General features: G+C 40.1%; 2 protein-coding genes across 3 annotated transcripts; both read right to left on the bottom strand.

Annotated features, from left to right (window-relative positions):
• Nucleotides 1–4,136: 4,136 nt before the first annotated feature.
• LOC115680285 (two-component response regulator ARR11) lies at nt 4,137–8,272 on the bottom strand. 2 transcript variants are annotated; one of them, XM_030604079.2, is made up of 5 exons: nt 7,726–8,272; nt 6,277–6,429; nt 5,767–6,159; nt 5,560–5,636; nt 4,137–5,305 (listed from the first exon to the last, which is right to left on the bottom strand). In XM_030604079.2, exons 1-5 carry the CDS (start codon nt 7,856–7,858, stop codon nt 4,331–4,333), a joined length of 1,731 nt encoding a protein of 576 aa, XP_030459939.1. In that variant the 5' UTR covers nt 7,859–8,272; the 3' UTR covers nt 4,137–4,330. The 2 variants fall into 2 exon arrangements, with proteins under 2 accessions (XP_030459939.1, XP_056168809.1); XM_056312834.1 differs by lacking the exon at nt 7,726–8,272 and having other exon boundaries at nt 6,273–6,407.
• A 4,733-nt stretch (nt 8,273–13,005) lies between these two features.
• On the bottom strand, nt 13,006–14,913 carry LOC115680288 (E3 ubiquitin-protein ligase AIRP2-like). The gene is made up of 5 exons (XM_030604086.2): nt 14,728–14,913; nt 14,055–14,217; nt 13,906–13,972; nt 13,592–13,805; nt 13,006–13,477 (listed from the first exon to the last, which is right to left on the bottom strand). The coding sequence occupies exons 1-5, from the start codon at nt 14,808–14,810 to the stop codon at nt 13,273–13,275; spliced, it is 732 nt and encodes a 243-aa protein (XP_030459946.1). The 5' UTR covers nt 14,811–14,913; the 3' UTR covers nt 13,006–13,272.
• Between the last annotated feature and the right edge of the window lie 4,042 nt (nt 14,914–18,955).

The following is an 18,955-nucleotide window of genomic DNA, read 5'->3' as shown; positions in this document are numbered from 1 at the left end:
GGAGTTTTAGGGAAGAAAAAATATGCACACAGATGCATAGTGGTTCGGCTTAGATCAAGCCTACGTCTATTTTTCACACTGACAGCCTACTGACTGGATTTCACTAGATAATCAATTAAGAGATTACAAGTTCTGAGTGATATTTTTCTATGAAGGATAGATCACTCTATCTCACTCAATCACTCTTAAAACAAGTCTCTTAATATCACAAATATTAGCTCAAGATGGACAAGTTATACTGGTCGAAGTTTGCTCAGACTTTGGAATGTATGATTCTGGATATCGTCTCTCTACTTCTGCTCCTTGACAATTTGTTTCCTTTTATACTCTTCTACTTTCAAACTAGCCACTAGACAGTTTTCAGAGGATATCTTCCAATTTTCACCTTGGACAAATTTGTATGAAAAGGATTGAGTAGCCGTTAAGTAACAAAGTCTGAATCCCGCTGAATCTAGTCGCTCATATAACCAGAGCTTCGGTTTCCATAAGCAGAGCTTCTTCATTTGGAAATAAACTTGTCGTGGGGCTGATTGTCAATCAATCAAGGATATTTCAAGATGTAAATATTCTTTGTAAAATAGCTTTTTAAGATCGAATCAATCAATACTTTCCATTTGTGAAATCCAAGTCAGATTACAAGCCGTTGTTTTGAGTTTGCGATAACATCCGGATAAAGTCTGATCCTTATCTCGTACTTTAGAACTTAAGTCAGAATGGTTTGTTCTTTAATTTTTGAATCTTTTGTTTCCAATATAAATTGAAATTCTTCAATTTGCCGTATACAAAGTTTGAACTTTGTCTTTTGTTGTGTAGAACTTAGACTTTTCCTTTTGTTCCTTGTAAAGTCTGAAACTCCAGAAAATGACTTCCTGGACTTAGAAATTCTTCAAAAGTATTTGTCAGACTTATAATAACTCTTGAACAGTTTTGTCAACTTGAAAATATATTATGAGGTTTTCTCAACACACTACACCTCATTTACTGGTTCGCAAGATCATATATTCAGTCTCTCTGAAGTGCAAATCTGAGTTTTTGTTTGATTCTTGAAATAGAAGCCTATTTCAAGATTTTGTTGTTAAACTGTTATTGCTCGCTAGTTTGTTTGCCATAATTGCAAAGGGCAAGTGCTTGAAGTAGCCTTTTTGAAAATTTTCTTAATGTTCCTGCATTCTTGCACTTCGTACTGTATAATCGAGCTGTTCATGAATATGATAACGTGTCAAAATTGTAACAGGCCAAAAGTTGGCATGTTTTGCCTCTTAACTACATACGGGCAAAAAGTAAAATCGGGCAATATTAGCTCGATTGTTTCTCTCTTTCGTGAAGCTTTCTTCTATTAAATACAATTGGTCAGGTCTTCTCTTGCTCCCCATTTGTCAATCAAACTTCTTGCGCGTATCCCTGAATACATCACAAAAGAGGCAAAGATCTTCCCTCTAATGGACATGGAACTGAAGTTTGTGAATTGGACAAACCATCAAACCTTGATCTTCAACTCCCCCATACCTGAAGAGTATCAGACTCTCTCTCTTGGACCAACTCTCAGGACCTGTCCATGTCCCTGTCATTCTCTTCTACATTAAGTTACATGGTAAAGATGATCATGATCTCTGAGTCCGAGCCAAGGCCCCCGAGTTTTATTCTTGGTGGCTAAGGATATCATTGTCGGACACCCTAACCTGCTTCTATCCGGTCGCTGGAAGAATCAAGGACAATTCTTCATTTGAATGTGATTATTAGTGGGGTTCACTTTGTTGAAGCTCACATCGATGTCCACTCTCAAGCATCCTTCACCAACCCAACATCAAGATGATGAAAAAGTTCCTTCTTCTTGGTGTTTATTCCAGTGACATGGAAGCAGCCACTGTCAGGCTGTTGTCAGTTCAAGCCACCTTCTCTAGGTGTGGTGCGATGGCCCTCGGGCTATGCCTTTCTCACAACTTGGGCGATGCGGCCACATTGAGCACATTTGTCAAGTCCTGGGCTTCTAAGGCCCTCGAACCCACTCTGACACCTATACGACCTGAATTCAACGTGGCCAGAATTCTCATCCTCCAAAGAATCGACACCAAAGTCCAAATGCGTTTCAAGGAGTTACCTCTTCGTTGCCTTGAGCATTGCCTAACTCAAGGCACTTGCCGTGGGCTCATAGAGAACGTGACACAAACAGAAGCTGTCTCGGCTCTTCTTTGGCAGTGCACGCCGAAGGTGGCAAAGAGGAGTCAGGGGTCCACGTCTAGGCCATCCGTGATGTCTCAAGCAGTGAATTTACACAAAAGGATGGCTCCTTTTGCTGCTGGAAAACTTGGTGGGAACTTTGTGTCGAGTCCTTGTTAACGAGGATCGAGGCACACAATAAGTTGGAGCTGAAAGAGTTTGTTTTCGCTCTGAGGAAGGCTCACGAGAGCGACAGGCCCTCAGCTTCGAGGCTTTGAGGGGATGGGGCGGTTTCAGGCTGTCTCCAAGGCTGCCAAGAAGTTTGGGAAATGGCAAAGAGTGATAGGGGAGGTCTACAAGTGCTCCAGTTTGGTGCATGCTTCAATGGTATGAGGCTGACATTGGGTGGGGGAAGCCAAAATGGGTGAACTTGACAAGTGCAGAGAGGTTGAAGAACGCTGAGGTCCTCGTAGATGCTAGAGATGATCATGGAATGGAGGCAAGGTTGACACTGAATGAAGAGGGACCGGCACTACTGAATCATGACCAAGAACTGTTGGAATTTGCTTGCTTGTACCCTTGTGTCATGGAATGGTCACCAGAATATTTATGTCAAATTGAGTATCTATAGAAACTTTTGCAGCACGTTCTTCGCTTTTGTTGATCCACTTTTGGTTTGAGATCAAGTTGGTGATCCAACCAGTGATTACTGGCGTTCAACTGCGATTTTATGTAAACTACACTAGAAGCTTCCTGTGGGATGACATGTGCAATCTCATTTGTGCTTGTACTGATTGACTCTCCTCGAACTTCTGGCTATCTTATACTTATTATAAGAGCTTTTAGTGTATCATCACATGATTAAGATTTCCCTTTTTTCTTGTCTCTTTGAGATCTCCAGACCATGTTACTTGACATAATGTAAGTCTGAAAATGACATCAGTTTAACACAGTCAAGACCCGCGGGACCTAAGACATGATGTTCCAGACATAAAATTAGATGTCTGGTCCTCGTTTCACATGGAAAAATGCGTGGCATCGTGATAAATCTTTCACTTTCACGGTAACACAAGCATCTAAACATGATCAAAAGAATTGAAGGGTTAATTATAAAGCGACCCTAGTCTACCTTGTATATATCACTGTCGCCATCCCTTTGGATCTTCCTCGTTTCCTTTCTACAATGTTGTACTCTTTGAAGCTCCCAATTGGAGGTAGAAGATTTCAACCTTAACACTCGAAAATAGATGAAAAAAATAGTTTTCCTCATGGAACTCACTGCCTCGCTTGATCATTGTGTTACATGAACAAATCAAGAGAAATACACTCGGTCTCGACATAGGGGGTCGTGCAGCTCCGGCTATCAGCAGCTGGAGTTGTGCAACGTTCGGTGAAGGCTCCATGGCCCTCTATGGCACGTGGGAGGCGCCGCCATCATCCTTGTAGCTCCTCTTTCTTTCCTTTTTTTTTTTTTTCTCTTTTAGGTTTTTTCTTTATTTTCTAATATTTTATCAAAATTTCAAAGGAGTTTGTCATTTTCTAAATTATTCACATGTTGGTAAATTTACCAACCATGTTCGGAAACTTGAAAAAATCTGGTAACTTACTTGTTTGTTGGAATGTTGATAATTCCTGATGGTGTTGTTAATTTACGAAATGCAGAGTTGTAATGCCAAGTATTTTCTGGTTGAATCCTAGTTCATCTTGGCATTCCTCAACTTGTGCCTAAGACTTCTCTCGGTTTACTTAATGACATATATTTTGCTTAGATATATGTTACAGATCAATGGAGCGAGACAGCGACCAAAAAAGCAAAAAAGAACGAAGTGCAAAAGTATTCCGACGATTCTAATGTCTTTCCTTTGATTGCGAAGTGTCCAAGATTAAGTACCGGGGGCAGGCTTGCCATTACCTGCATCAATGTAACCTTTGTGCTAGCTATCCTTCACACAACATCGAAACTAATGCACTGATGTACATCGACCAAACTTGGAGAAGCAAGCTTCGTTTAGCTTAGCATCTGCCAATCTTCACCATTGTACACGTGTCCATAATCAAATCTCCTAAAAGCTTATTAGGAAGATGACAAGCGCAATCCTTAAAGATGAAGCAAAACTTTCAGACGGATCATCAGCAGACATTCTAGAAGCGACAGATCCTACTAGGGCATTGGTCATGCTATGAACAGACCTTGATTTATTACAGGCAACTCCGATTGGTCGGAGAGTTGCTCGTAGTCGAACTTCAGGGCAGCGTATAAGTGCAGTGGAACTTCAGCTACGATGCTTGGGTCCCCGAAATCCAGAAGCTCTATGTTTTGGAGTCCAAGGCATGTGGAGTAATCCTGAAGCCATCCAACCTGTAGAACCTCATCTGGAGATGTAAAAGGGGACTCGGTGGCAGTTGAAGAAATATTGCTCCGGGAAGATTCCAAATCGGTAATGCAGCTTGGGTTGAAGCCCTGATTTTTCATGCTTGGTGTGTTGATGGAAGGGGGCTGAATAGCTTGTTGATTTCCCGTGTGGCTTTTGGTGGGAACGGGAAAAGAGTCGATTCTCGTTTTCACTGGACTTGCCTGAGTAAAGCTGCTGATTGCATAATCAACATTCAAAGGCTTAGTTTCAATTGGGTTGGGCAGTTGTGATTCTGTCAGAGGCGCTCTCGAACTAATGGGCGTGATGGGTAGTGGTTGATCTACTTGGACATGATTCTGCAGACCACCCATAGGCACAGCCATGCGGCCAAAGCAATCTTCTGGTTGATTCCCAGCATTTTCTTGGTGAAATTGGATTTCTGGAACTTCTCTCCAAGGGTATGATCTCGGGGTAATACCATCAAAAGCTGCGAATTTCATTTCCTTCTCCAGTGGAGAGAGTGAGTGACTGATTCCTGTACCAGATTTCTCGGTGATTATAGTCCCTCTGGCGTCGATTTCATTGCTTTTGGAGTTCAAATTCTGGATGAGCAAGTTGTTGCCCGAAAATCTCAAGTTGCCATTTGTAGCATCATTTTGCTGGAAATTGATGGAGTTCTGATGGCTCAATGCTCTGGCAGCGTCTTGTGGGTTTAGATCCGAATGCTTCATCCCACCATAAGAAATTTTCAAATCATTTTCCTTCTGCAACCTGCTCAAGTAAAGCCGGTACTTCTGCATAAAGCAAAATAGTCACTGCCTTTACAATCTAATGGAACAAGAAAAGAAATGTAAGCTGCGGTCTATAATTACTTGCTCAGTTTAGAGTCGGTTTACATCATCGGTTACAGATAACAACTACTTGCTCATAAACTAAAACTCCTCGATACAGGAAGACAAATTGAGCATAATGCAAACTAGCATCAGCATTGCCAAATTTTGCCGTAAAGTCTATGACCCATCGGTGTGATTTTAGGGAAGCTATGTACCTGCAGGTGGCTGGCAACATTTTCTCTTGTCAACCATGGAACATTCATCAAGTCCAGTATTTTCTTGGGACCGACTTCTGCGGAACAGACAAGACATGTTACGTCCTTTCCGGAATAGAAATATTGGCTTGTGTGCGTGAATTCAATATGCTTGTCAGGGAAAAAGAGGAGCTTTTGATATGCATTAACAAAAAATTTAGTACTTACTATCATATCCAATCTGATTCACTGCTTTCACAAATTTCTGATGGAGATCAACAGACCAAACTACTCTAGCTTTCTTCGTGGAAGACAAAGGATCGGTGAAGTCTTTCTCATCGTGCTTATTTTCTAGGTCTTTCCTTTTCTTTGTCGGTGTCGACATATCTTCTCCACTAAAGAAATGCCCATCATCAAACCAATCATACCCGCTTTTGGTTACCTGAAGACCTTCAAGACCTTCAAGACTCTCAATGTCCCTTACCTCGTGGATCCTCTTTCGAAAGACGTGCTGCCATATGTTGCGGAGCTCTTTCATTCTGATGGGCTTGAGGAGATAATCGCAAGCCCCATGTTGAACGCCCTTCTTAACTCTGCTCGTCTCTCCATCCACAGACATCACTGTCCATTCAAGTAAACTCAGATACTTCAGGTAGTAAATTCAAGGAGCGGTACTTCTCGACTATATTAATGGTGTTAAGGAGAAAAAGGGATCATATGCGGCGACAAAGTACCGACTTATTACAGGAAGATCCATCTCGAGGCCGACAAGTTCTAGGAGTTTGAAGCCGTCCATGTCAGGCATGTTAACATCGCTAATAACAATGTCATATCCACCCTTCCTTTCGCGAAGCAGTTTCAGGGCGTCTCTTGCTAAACCGCATGTGGTAACTGAAAGCACAACAGAGGAGAAGCAGAACATGAGAAAGTTACGAAATCTCAATGTGCAAGACAAATTGTTATTAAATAACTAAGAATTAAAATGAGTTCTTTGGCAGCAATCTAGGCAAGACCAAAAAAGAGCTTTAGCCTTTATAAGGGGCACAAAGTTCAGGTTTGTCCTTTGAATGTAAGAGCGACTATTGAGTAGTCATAAACGAAATCACAAACACCAAATCAATCATGCACGAGGTCTTTCAGTTGACAGATAAGTTCAGAATCTCTTAATGAATTAGAATCCATCAGCCATTTCATGAGCCAGTTTAAAAGATGAACAGAAAACTGTCAAATATCCTTAAACACAATTGTCCCCGAGAACTAATGATTGTTAAAGTTTCGGGTGCCCAAGATCATGCAAGATGCAATTAATTTCACAGTATCTATAGATCAAACTCTACCTCAATGACTAACTAGCACATGCACAGCACTCTTCAGACATATGTGTAAGTACACGCATTAACAACTCCAAAAGAATGCGTCAAATTTAGTGGATTTTTGCGTTCGTAAAGGCGCTCAACGATTTGATACATGCGTATCTTTACTCATAATATGTATCTAGTGTGTACGAACATATAATCATAACCACTTACATTTAAAGCATGGAACTTTTGTCAGAAAGACTAGGTTGCTGGGCAATAGGAATTGATGGAAGCACTTCACATATTTTACCAAGCTTAAGAACTTCTGTCGAAACAGTTTTCTAACTGTCTTCAACCATGACTATTTAGCTCCTAAATAACCAACCAAGGGATAGGGTTGCAGCTCGCAACCTTCGAGCCCATCTCGAGCTGTTGAAATCATGAAACACATACTTTTCCTAGTCAACAAGGACATTTTTCCTTCTCTATACGTGCATCTACTCATTGCTAATTGAACAAGCGACCCTTGGTTCACATATTTATCTGTCAAGTCATCCATTCAAACATCGGATACCAAGAACAATTACTCAAACGAATCTCATTTTGACTGAATTCCAAAGCAAAGGAATGAAACCCGGCATAAATAATTGGACTAGCATCATCATCCTTAGGCTAAGCGTTGTCCTTTCTGAGCCTTATGCATATGTACACTGCAGCTTCCAAATCCAAAGGCTTTTAATGAGGGTTATAGGAATTCCCTCCCAGAAACGCTAAATTGAACAACTAATTACGTACAAAGAAACGCTTGATAATTCTTGATTATTGCAGAATCTAGCAAAGAACAGATGACCAAGAACCAAGAATTGGAACTCCCTATCCTAACCATTACCTTCATAAGAACATTTCTTGAGCATCTTTTCGAGGATCTTTAACCATGTGGGGTCGTCATCGACGACGAGAACCCGCAATCCGGCAGGGAACGCGTGGCTCTGAGGAGAAGAGAAGCCTTTGCTGCTCTCCATCACCAATCAAAAGGAAAGGCTAGCAAAAAGATCCTCCAAAAAATTTCTGCTTCCCAGAGATACAAATTTCTCTCTCTATATATGTATGAACAACTATGGACAAGAAACAAAGGGACCCTTTCTGTGTAAAGCGGAAAAATATCCAGAGGCGGATGTAGAGGGAGTGTGTTTGTGAAGTGGGAAAGATCTGTGGGTGGCCTGGTGAGTTTTGAAAAGAAAGAAAATGGGGGGTGTTTTGGTGTTTGGTTATAAGGGGAAGATGAAGAGGAAGAAGCTCAACGAATATTGGCGCCGGCTAAGCTAACGGTCCCTGTGGCTCGTGTCAGCTTTTTATCACCACCCCTTTCGGCTTTTCTCTTTCTCTATATCTCTAGTGTCAATATATTTCGTACGTCTGCAAAGATTTCGAGTGCTTCAATGTTTACACGAAAGCCAATTTATGGGAGGGGTGGAAATTAGAACAACGCGGAAAAGCAAAAGGGTGAAAAGTCTAAAAGAAGAAAACCCCGAGGCTATGCGAGAATTAGTTTACTTTTTTGCTTTCTGGGTATAATTCCGAAAATGAAATGACATTGTGTGGAAGTGAAAAAAGAAGAGCTTTATGGAGAACAGAACAGACAGCGAGGGAATAGAGAGAGTAGGGAGGGAGCACTTTCGAGTTTTTGGACTATATGGAGAGAAGAATCAGACCAGACTGACTGGAAGAAATGACATTGTCGCGAGAATGTCGGAGTGAAGAAAGCATCTTGGACCTGTAACAACTGTTTCTAAGTGAACAGGTCTCGTTCTCTTCTTCCCCAGAGAGTGTGTATACTGTATACCATTCTTTTGAAGACACAAGTATGATGGCGTGGATCTGTATGCTTCGGTATATTTACCCCTTTTTTATGAGATGCAAGACCGTCAAGTTCGATGATTAATGGGATACTCTTAGTGTTCCGATCCCGACAATTTACGGGGAAAAAGGAATATAAAACATTGTATGATTAAGAAGGCGATTACAAATTTGTGTAAGCAAAATGATGGGAACAATCATCCCACTGTCGACTCGAAAATCATAGTGGCAGAACCAAACTCAAAGATTAAGCAGACAAGTAGAAAAGAAACCAAGGAAATTACTATTTGTAAGGTAGTGGCCATGGAATCATGGGGAAGCCGACCTAGTGGACTAGATTCCTAGATTTGACATCTTATGGTCTTCCACGTAATTTTTGATGTCAAATAGCTTGAGTTTATCCCAACATTTTCTGGAGTATATCTTCTTGGTCCAAGTCATTTTGCCTCTTCACTTCATGTTTTGCAACGAACCTCTCCGGTATATATCTTCATGTGGCCTTATACTAAAAAAAACAGTCCAAGAAGCTTCTGATGATTCATTGTTAAAATGCTAATTCTGAGTGCTCTGTTCCTTCTCAAACTGCTACTCTTTATACACAACTTCATGAGACTTTTCAAAGCTGATCTCGTCGCAAAAAATCTCATAAGGCGGAGTAAAATGTGAGCGAGAATCCAGAAAACTGAGGAAATATGTCTGACATGTTCAAATCTTCCTGCTGAATCTGCTTCATACGAAGGCATGGAATAGAAGCGAAAACGAGAATGGTTGTCATCATTTGCATCCATCTCATTAAGTTGACCATCTCAAATAGTGTCAAGAAGTCCACCTGATCATCAAACACTGGCCCAAATGAATTTTTCTTGCTTAGACGTGATTTTCGTGCTGAATGGCGAGGCAAGTTATCTCTGCATTATTAAGCCAAGCAAGACTACGAGACCTAAAATTGAACACGGAGCATCCAGTCGCGCACCAGCATCGCCTTTAGTTGATGAACTGACACGTTCATCGTAGATGTTATGTTTCATATATAAAGATTGAGATTAAAATATGGTTCTTCGCCTTTGTCAGATGATTAAGAAATGCACTTCCTTTCTTCACCGATAAGAAAGGAAACATGTCACAAGCTAGAACCACCTGAACTTGAAGCCATGGGAGGCTCAATTGGTGAAGAAGAATTAAAAAGATCGAGGGCACTTCTGGGTGACCTCTTTTTGACTTTGCATTGCTCTGAACTAATGCAGATTTGACATGTGCTCAGGTCTCTGCACTCACTCACAAATTCTTGCTAATTTTTCACCTGCTCATTCAAGCAACATTAGAATAATGGAAAGAAAAGTGGGAAACATACAGACACCTTTGATTGCCCAGATGCCAATATATCCCACTTCTTTAAAAGGCCTGGTGTACTTGAGCTGAGTGGGCTGTAAAGTGTTTTTATTTATGGCAGAATATATTAGGTGGATTGGTAATAAAATTGACTCCATTATGCCGCATAATCAAGACACAAAAAAAAAAACCTATCTTTTGCAGTAAGTGCTGGAACCTTGTGGTCTCAGAAAAGCTTCAAGCACAATACCATCACAAGGGGCACAAAACATCCTTGTCGATGTCAAATTAGAAACCTCAAAGTATATGCACTGTCTCCATCTGGGTGGAGAGTGATTCACACGCCTGATTTACCATGTGTCATATCATGAAAATTAGACTTTAGAAGGGGGTTCTTCCAATATTAATTGGTTGGTGATTGCTATAGTCAAGTGCATAGAGCAAGTCATTAAGAAGCATTAGGTCTTAATGATTAGTGATACACGTAATGCGGCCTCTAAGTAGACGACATGCAAACCTGATAACCCAATCAGTTCATTCCTGCAATTAAAAAGGACAGTTTTGTTCTCTAGAATAAGGCATAGTTAAAAGGTTGGTATAGGCCAATAATCACGGGAATAAAGAATGAATCTCTTTAAAAGGAGTTAACTTTGATTTAATATCACTATTAAGGGTACACCCGAATTCAAAAAGCAAACAGAAAGACGAGACCGGAATTGCACTATTTTGCTCCCACACTGGTGCTGAATGCTGATAAGGTGGCATCTTTCTGCAAAATCATCTCCATAAGCAAAAGAACCAAACAAAACCAAGAACCTTTGTTGCACCAATAAGCACTTAAGATTTTCTGAAGCAACAAGAGTAAAGATTGCCAAATGGACTGCACATTATGCAGCAAAGCAGATAAGGGATTTGAGAGTAACTGACAACACTTAATGAGTTTTTCTTAGTGGATTAACCAACATTTTCTCCAATACATGGGACGATCTAGAATGTGATTGGTTTTTCTCCATTCAAAATTCTTGCTTGATAAGCTCAATTATTGGGTTTAAAGGCATAAGCTTTTGAGAGTGGGGTTGAGAGAATGAGCTTTTGAATAAAAATTTGAGTTGGCTTTAAAAGGAAAATGCCCACTGAGGAAAAGCCCTTTATTTTGGAATTATTTTAAATATCAGGTAGAATGATTGGTGACTAACAAGTTGGGGATGGATGAACTCCATGCAACTTTCTCTTAGTGGAGTGTTTGCTTTTTGCCTTTGTTTAATATAATTTAAAAGCAAGAATATGCTCCGGTCTGGTAATGCTCTTCCCATGATGCTTCACCCTGTTGTTTCTTTACCTGTTTTATTCTTGAGTTAATACCACAAAAAAGTCTAAACTATGCTCGTCGTGGCACAAATACCCCCAAACATTTTTTTTTATGTCACTAAAAATCCTAAACTTGCCCACTATGATATAAATACCCCAAACTTTTTTTATCATTAAAAACCCTGAACACTCAAAATGGAACTGTAATAGAGTATATATATCACACATGTATGAGTTTGTGTTTTTTTGTGACACAAAAAAAGTTAGGGATATTTATATCACAGTGGGCAAGTTTAAGTTTTTTGTTTGGAATTTTTTGTGGTATTTGCCCTTTATTCTTTCTCCTTATTTTTATTTTTTGAAAAAGCTTTCCAAGAATTTATGGTTTTTCCAGCTTTTTCTTCTAATTCCTCCCCATGAAGATGCTCACTCATGCAAAGAGCCTATTTGTCCTGAGAATATGCCAAAGCCTATATTTGTCACTAAGTTAGTGGCTATCCAAACTAAGCTTAGGCATAAATATGATATGTTGTTTAAAAATAAATTTTGCAAAGCAATCAATTTTTCTTTGAGCAAAAGCCACTAAAAACCCTAAATTATGTCTATTGTAATACATTTACCCTAAACTCTTTTTTGTGATACCAAAAATCCCAAACTTGTACCAGTGTGACATATTTACCTTCGTCAAAGTTCCATAAATGAGAACTGTTAAAAATCTGCTTACATGGACATCATAAAGCAAACAGTGTTGACGCACCCACGTGACTTAAGTGAAATAAAAACGACATTGTTTTGGGCTGAAAAATCATTTAACGGAACTTTGAGAGAGGGTACATGTGTCAAATAAGTACAAGTTTTGGGTTTTTTTATAGTAAATGTGTCATGATGGGTATAATTTGGGGTTTTTGATATCACAAAAAAAGCTCAGAGTAAATGTGCCACGGTAGGTATAATTCAAAAAAAATTGTGATTTTTTCCCCCTTTGCTTTTTTGCCTGGAAGGTTTTGGGGTGTTCTCTTACCCCAAAACAATTTCCCACCACTGTGATGCATAGATTAGTCCGGAGAATATGATTGCTTAACCGGTCCAATTGTCAGATTTTAATATTGGAGTTGAACCAAATCACTAAGAAACGGTCAAAGCCAAACTAGCTTTTCAGTCCATACCTGTTTTCACCAGAAACCCAATCATTTCATGTAAGATGCCCCTTACCCTTTATATTACCAACTCTAAACTAGTAGTGTGGAGATCATGTGAAAGGTAACAGAGGTCAATTCTTGAAAGATAAATTCAAGTTCAAACCATGAGTAGCATCAGTCAACCAGGACTTACAAGGATTAAATTGTTGAGCACTTTTGGCAACATGCACCAACTACCAATCCAAAAACCATCGAAATTGTTGTCTTGCTTGCTTTATCACCTGTTCGTTTCTAGTTCTGATTTATTCTAGGATGTAATCTAAACATAAACTCAGAACAAGCATATCGTTTGAGTGCCGGCGTACATGGACGGTTGAGGATTGTAAATTCCATGAGTGCTTCTGAAACCTCTCAGCCTGCATTGCAAGAGTTGGCTTTATAATTGGCATTGCCAGACTTAGCTTTTTAATGTTGAAAACTTCAGACGATGCCTCCTTCGAAGTGCTCGAAGCACTGATGCAGAGTAAGAGGAACCATGAAAACATTCAAGATTCTCGATGGCATGTAAATTGTGTGAGCAAGAACATAAGTTAAAACGAAGGTTTGAAATGGAAACTTTTTCTTGGTTCACATGCAACACTATATACAAGGGCTCCTCGCATTCTTGTTTGTAGGGACGGCAAAAGGGCTGTTCTTCCATTCCTCGTGTTAGCTTGGTTCACTTGCAACACTATATACAAGCTAGAGCTCCTCGAATTCTTGTTTGTAGGGACGACAAAAGTCAAAACAAGCCCTTCTCAAGGTCAGATCATGTAATCTAGAAGGATATGTGGTGCTGGCATTATTACACATAGACTCTCAATATAAAGGTAGAAACAACTTAGGTTCTCCATGGCAAGAGTAAACGCGTCAACCACGTCACTTTTACTCATAAGAACCCACAAATCAGTAGAGGTAACTCCACTCAAGCTGCCTCGGCAAAAAGGGCAAGAACCAGCTCGCGCATTCCTGAGAATTTAAACGCGGATCAGACATGCAGTGTCTTCTTCTTCTTTTTTCAGGAACCACAACACATGTTGCCAATCTGTTAGAAATCACACAAAAGCAAAAAGGGACAAGTACCAGTTATTGTAGCAGCTAATGCACATGGAATGCCCGCAATCAGGCAATACCGTATTCGCATGACTTTCCATGCATATCCCGCATTCGTCGTCTCTCTCCAGTTCTCTATTGCAGAACTCCCTCTTGCCTTCTATTGTCTCCGGGATTGCCTTATTGATACTTCCAATTCTGGCAAGCTCCCCTTCGAGTTGCTTCAATGAAGGGTATATAATAGCTGCAAGAAAATTATTACTACTTTGTTCAGTTAATTAATCTTCAAATCACAAATCTGAATATTTATTTTTATCGGGGAAAATGGATTTCATTAGAAAGACCATAGAATTCCCTGAGAGAGGCCTTCTTTTCTTCTGTGGACATCTGGGGCATGCCATCGAGACATCCCTGGATATTTCAAGGGAGGACAGAGAACCATAAGTTGGTGAACAAAACCGAATACAAGGTGAAGGAAAAGTCTGAATTTTACCTTGTTCACAAGTACGTTAAGGAGGCCTAAGTAAGTTGGGATGGTATCGGTGCAGCTATAGTCCATCCACTCCATCAGGAAGAGGAAGTACTGTGCAAACGGACTGTAGGACAACCTCATTTGAATACGATTGCCACAATCGTTTCTCGGCAGGACAGCTGCACTGCAGAAATCATCGGTTTCTTCTCAGGAGGATCATGAGAGAGAAGCAGTGAGGGGGACAAAAGGGCAATTTCGTTTACCAGATAACAGACCGCATGAATAGAGAGTATTTAGTTCAAGTTTTCTCGAGAGGAAATAAATTCGGAAACAAGATTTTGGGATTGACAAGGGAAAAGCAGTGAGATGATTTTCTTAATTTATGACACCACCAAGGAACTTGTCCAGTCCACTAACAATGCCATTTGGATAATTTATGCAATGAAAAGTGCAGTCTCATCAACCTTACAATTCCTTGTGACCCTACCTTTTTATCTACGACAGCTGACATGAACAAACACATAAATAACAGGCAAGAATAGAAAAATAAGAAGACCATGAAACACGCTTAAAACTTTCTGTATCTTCATCGAAAAGGTTGCCAAGAAATCAATTACTCAATGCCTTGCATCATGCCCAAGAACATGCATATAAACCATTGGATCAGGGGCCTAAAGTTTGGGTTAGAACTTACATGCTATTTGCATGTTGTATGTCGGCTTCAAGAGCTTTCACAGACTCACTGAAGGACGATTTACATGGCCTCTTTTGCCACATTTCTCGCTTCCCTCCTTTTTATGAATTGTGGGTGCAGTGAAAAAAATGAGACAAAAAGAGGGAGACAATTTGAACTTTGAAGCCGATAAAGGTTTGATTTTTCCTGGATGGCCTTGGTCTGTCATGTTTAGGAATTATGCAAGACAATTATATCAGATGGGCAGCTAACACAGATTGCTTTGCACTCAAACAAGAAACATTTTGCAGAGTCACACTGCAAGCAAAGAAAGGGATTGCCTTCTCTCTCATGCATGCATGCATGTATACCTTTCTCATTATACCTTTCCTCCATTAACTTCTTAACAACATTTATAAGCCATTTAGCTTCCAGAAGCATGCAGAAAAAAGCCCATCTAAGTCAAGCTCCAATATTTGCTGAATTAGGTCAGTTTGACCTGTCGCCCCATGATCACTCTATCCAGGGGAAAAGTGCTGAATAAGTCCTAAACCTTTTGGGGTGATGCCAATTTAGTCATAAACCTATTTTTGGTGCCAATTGAGTCCTAAACCTTTTGATATAGTGCTAATTCAGTCCTTTTGGCCGGATTTTGCTGACGTGGACGTCGGCCAGCCGGCAACCGATCACCAGCACTGACGTGGACAAAATTTAATAATATTTTAATATTTTTTTGAATTTTTTTTCTTCTCCCTCTTCCTTCAACCGCTCGCCGGAGCGGCAACCGGCCGGAGGCCAGAGGCCGGTGAGGTCGACGTCGCCGGCCTCGGGCGAGCCATGCCGGCCACTGGCGAGGCTCGCCTGGCCCTCGCCATGGCCGGGCGAGGGTCGACCTCGCCCAGCCCGAGGTCGGGCCTCGCCCGGCCCGTCGCCGAGGCTCGCCCGAGCCCTCGCCCGGAGGTCGCGAGGTCGCAGCGAGGGTCGGCGAGCCTCGCCGGCCTCGGCGAGGCGTCTCGCTAGGGAGTTCGAGCCTCGCCATGGGCCGGGCGAGGCCGGACCTTGTCGATCCGGCGAGGAGGTCGAGCCTCGCTAGTGGCCGGCATGGCTCGCCCGGGCCGGCGATGTTGACCTCGCCGGCCTCTGGCCTCCAGCCGGTCGCCGCTCCGGCGAGCGGCTAAAGGAAGAGGGAGAAGAAAAAAAAATTCAAAAAAATATTAAAATATTATTAAATTTTATCCACGTCAGCGCCGGTGACCGGTCGCCGACCGACCGACGTCCACGTCAGCAAAATCCGGTCAAAAGGACTGAATTGGCACTATAGTAAAAGGTTTAGGACTCAATTACCACCGAAAATAGGTTTAGGATTAAATTAACACTACCCCAAAAAGTTTAGGACTTATTCAGCACTTTTCCCCTCTACCCATAAACTCACAGAACAAGAATTTCTTGACCCAGATCAGCAATGGTGACCGGCATATCATCTCAGGTCAACGGTCAAAACTAGCTTTGGGTTGAACAGGTCAACAGTCAAAAGTCGTTGGTTTTCTCTCCAGCTGAAAGCCTCAATATGATATGAAATCCCACCTCTACATTCGGCTGTGATGTAACATTGGAAGCCATGCAACTTGATTTATTTGGAGAAAAAAAAACAGACATATTTAAAGCCCCCAACTTTTTGCTTTTAGCTTTTCCCACCTACCTTAAGAATAATTGCTTTGATTTTAAGGGCTAATTCCAAAGAAAAAAGCATCAACTTTATCTTAGCTCCGTTCGTTGGAAAATATTCTCCTTTTGGAAAATATTTTCGAAGTTATTTTCTGAAAATATTTTCCGAACATAATTTTCCGGTGTTCGCGACCAATATGAAAAGTTTGGAAAATATTTTTCCGGCCGTGGCGGGGCGCCGGCGCGGCGAGTCAGCGGCCGCATAAAAAAAGGGCAGCCGGCGGCGCGAATTTGGCCGCAATCGCGGGCGGCAGCGGTGACGGCAATCAACTTCCTCTTCCGGAAAACATTTTCCTCCCATGAGCAATTTTGCCTTCAATTTGGGAAAATGATTTCCTCTTTGTGAAAAAGGAAATCATTTTCCTCAAAACAATGAAGGATTTGGGTGTGGGAAGGAAAATGTTTTCTCACGAAAACATTTTCCGCCCCAAACGCGGAAAATGTTTTCCGGAAAATATTTTTCCGCAAACGAACACGGCCTTAAGCGATAATTCTTTTTCGAACTTTTTTTATCTCAATAAAAGCATTAATTTTGCTCGAATCCCAAATCGACTCCGTGATGTAAAATTTTCAAACTGTTCGAGCGGATTTAGGACTCGAGTAAAAATTAGTGATTTTTTATTAGACAAAAATAAGTTCATGACAGATTTGTCATTCAAGATAAAGTTGGAGCTTTTTTTTTTGGAATTATGCCAATTTGTTAAAGTTTTAGAAAAAAAAGTATTTAATGTCCTTCTATGCTAAAATTATATATATTTAAAAAATTTGTGGTGTTTTCATATTAAATATAGCTATCTCAAAGAGTTTTTATTCTAAAACTAAGATTGCTTACACATTTGGCGATTCACTTTTACTAGCAAGACAAATAATTTACAAACATGTTAAAAGGAAAAAAAGACAATAAGCCATGTTCATGGCAAACTAGGGTGTCGTTTGGTTATGTTTATTTTTGTTTCCGTTTACAAATAACAAAATGATTTAAAGTGTTTTCACTTTATTTAAACAATTTTCAATACAATTTAGTTACACTTAATAGTAATACATTATTTTTATTAAACAATATTTGTCATGTCTAACTTCTAATAATATTTCTTATGTTATTTTATTGCTTGGTACTTTTAAAATATATTTTAAAATAAACAAGAGGAACGGATTTATTTTTTGAGAACATTACAATGAAAGATGCTCATATTTCTTAATTCCCAACAGTAACATTGTTGTTAAGCATACGTAAGCAAAAGTCTAATTAATTAAAAACATTTGACTAATTTAAAACTAGAGATAGAGATAACCAAATTACGTTTCTGATTATGAAAAACAAAAAAAAATACACTTTCAAAATAAAAACTTACCTACACAAAATTTTTCTTTTTGTATAAATGAAATTAACATCAAAAATATATTTGATTCTGAGGTAGTTAATGGAAAGTGAAGAGAAATTGGGGAAAAGGAGAGGAAAAGGAGAAAAGAATGGAAATTTTCAAGAAAGGAAAGAACATGGGTCCCCCAGAACATTGACAAAGTTAACTTTCCGACATGGGTTAATTACATTACATATTATTAATTAAGAAAAGGTCTCAAGTGCTCCTCGAGCGCTAGTTAAAAACTCTCAAGAACGAAGTAACTAATTTCCAAAATATTGACTGTGCATATTGTCGACCTCGAATTACTTTTGATGATCTCAAAATCATCTGCAATTATGTTTAATTGTATTTATTGCTACTTGTGTTTAAAGCAAGGGTTCTCGCGAGGTTCCTAAACCGCAAAATTGGATGACCAAACACACAGGTTTGGTGGAAGGCGCCTTGCATGAAAACCGACATCCTTTAGGGCATTTTTTTGGGACCGGCGGTCCTCAGGCTAGCGTCCGGAAGGCGTAATGGTCAAAAAATTAGCCGTTTTAAGCGTGATTAACGTCTAATTAAGCTTGTATCTCTATGACTAAGACTCCTTAGCGTCTTAGGCTTGGCCGATCATGACAGATTGTTGCACTATCGATCCCTTTCCCTCTTGTATACTCTTTGGAAAGAAAATCATCGAGTGCACACATTTTTAACGAGAGATTCAAGTGTAAGAGAGCTATTAAACGGTTGTGGCCAAGTTGTAAAGGAGAATTTGCTCCATGAACAACCAACTCTTGTATCAGCATTCGACGAGTGGAATGGGCGCAACTCCCAAGCGGATTCAAGGACTGGAGTAGACACCGACCTGGAGCCAAACCACTATAAATCGGCGGAGTTTTTGTGCATCCCTTAACTCTTTTGTTAAACGCACGTCACGTGTTCGATAAATTGCTTATTAGTTTTTTTCGTGTTTAATTGTTAAGTAGTTTGCTTTATCATATGATCATATTATTATTAGGAGAAAATGATACAAATAGTCCCTGAACTTTGACATAATATGCAATTTGATCCTTGAACTTTTAATTTGTTCAATATAGTCCCTAAACTTTAACCCAATGTGCAATATGGTTCCTGAATTTTTAATTTATTCAATGTCATATCTGAACTTTTGGTACATGTTT

The sequence above is a fragment of the Syzygium oleosum genome, unplaced genomic scaffold (genome assembly GCF_021117445.2).
Source record: "Syzygium oleosum isolate NSW1041296 unplaced genomic scaffold, Sole_v2.1 Sole_v2.06, whole genome shotgun sequence".
Classification (NCBI taxonomy): Eukaryota; Viridiplantae; Streptophyta; class Magnoliopsida; order Myrtales; family Myrtaceae; genus Syzygium; species Syzygium oleosum.
Note: the sequence above shows the minus strand (reverse complement) of the source record. Positions and strands in the feature narration are given on the sequence as shown.

What these genes read in the sequence shown, in the direction of transcription:
- LOC115680288 (XM_030604086.2), bottom strand. Translation starts at nt 14,810, where the DNA reads ATGTGGCAAAAGAGGCCATGTAAATCGTCCTTCAGTGAGTCTGTGAAA. An exon ending in TTAACGTACTTGTGAACAAG is followed by an intron (nt 13,973 to 14,054) that starts GTAAAATTCAGA and finishes TGAAATATCCAG; the next exon opens with GGATGTCTCGATGGCATGCC. An exon ending in ATTAGCTGCTACAATAACTG is followed by an intron (nt 13,478 to 13,591) that starts GTACTTGTCCCT and finishes TTAAATTCTCAG; the next exon opens with GAATGCGCGAGCTGGTTCTT.
- LOC115680285 (XM_030604079.2), bottom strand. Translation starts at nt 7,858, where the DNA reads ATGGAGAGCAGCAAAGGCTTCTCTTCTCCTCAGAGCCACGCGTTCCCT. An exon ending in CAAGAAATGTTCTTATGAAG is followed by an intron (nt 6,430 to 7,725) that starts GTAATGGTTAGG and finishes TTGTGCTTTCAG; the next exon opens with TTACCACATGCGGTTTAGCA. An exon ending in ATGTTGCCAGCCACCTGCAG is followed by an intron (nt 5,306 to 5,559) that starts GTACATAGCTTC and finishes TGCTTTATGCAG; the next exon opens with AAGTACCGGCTTTACTTGAG.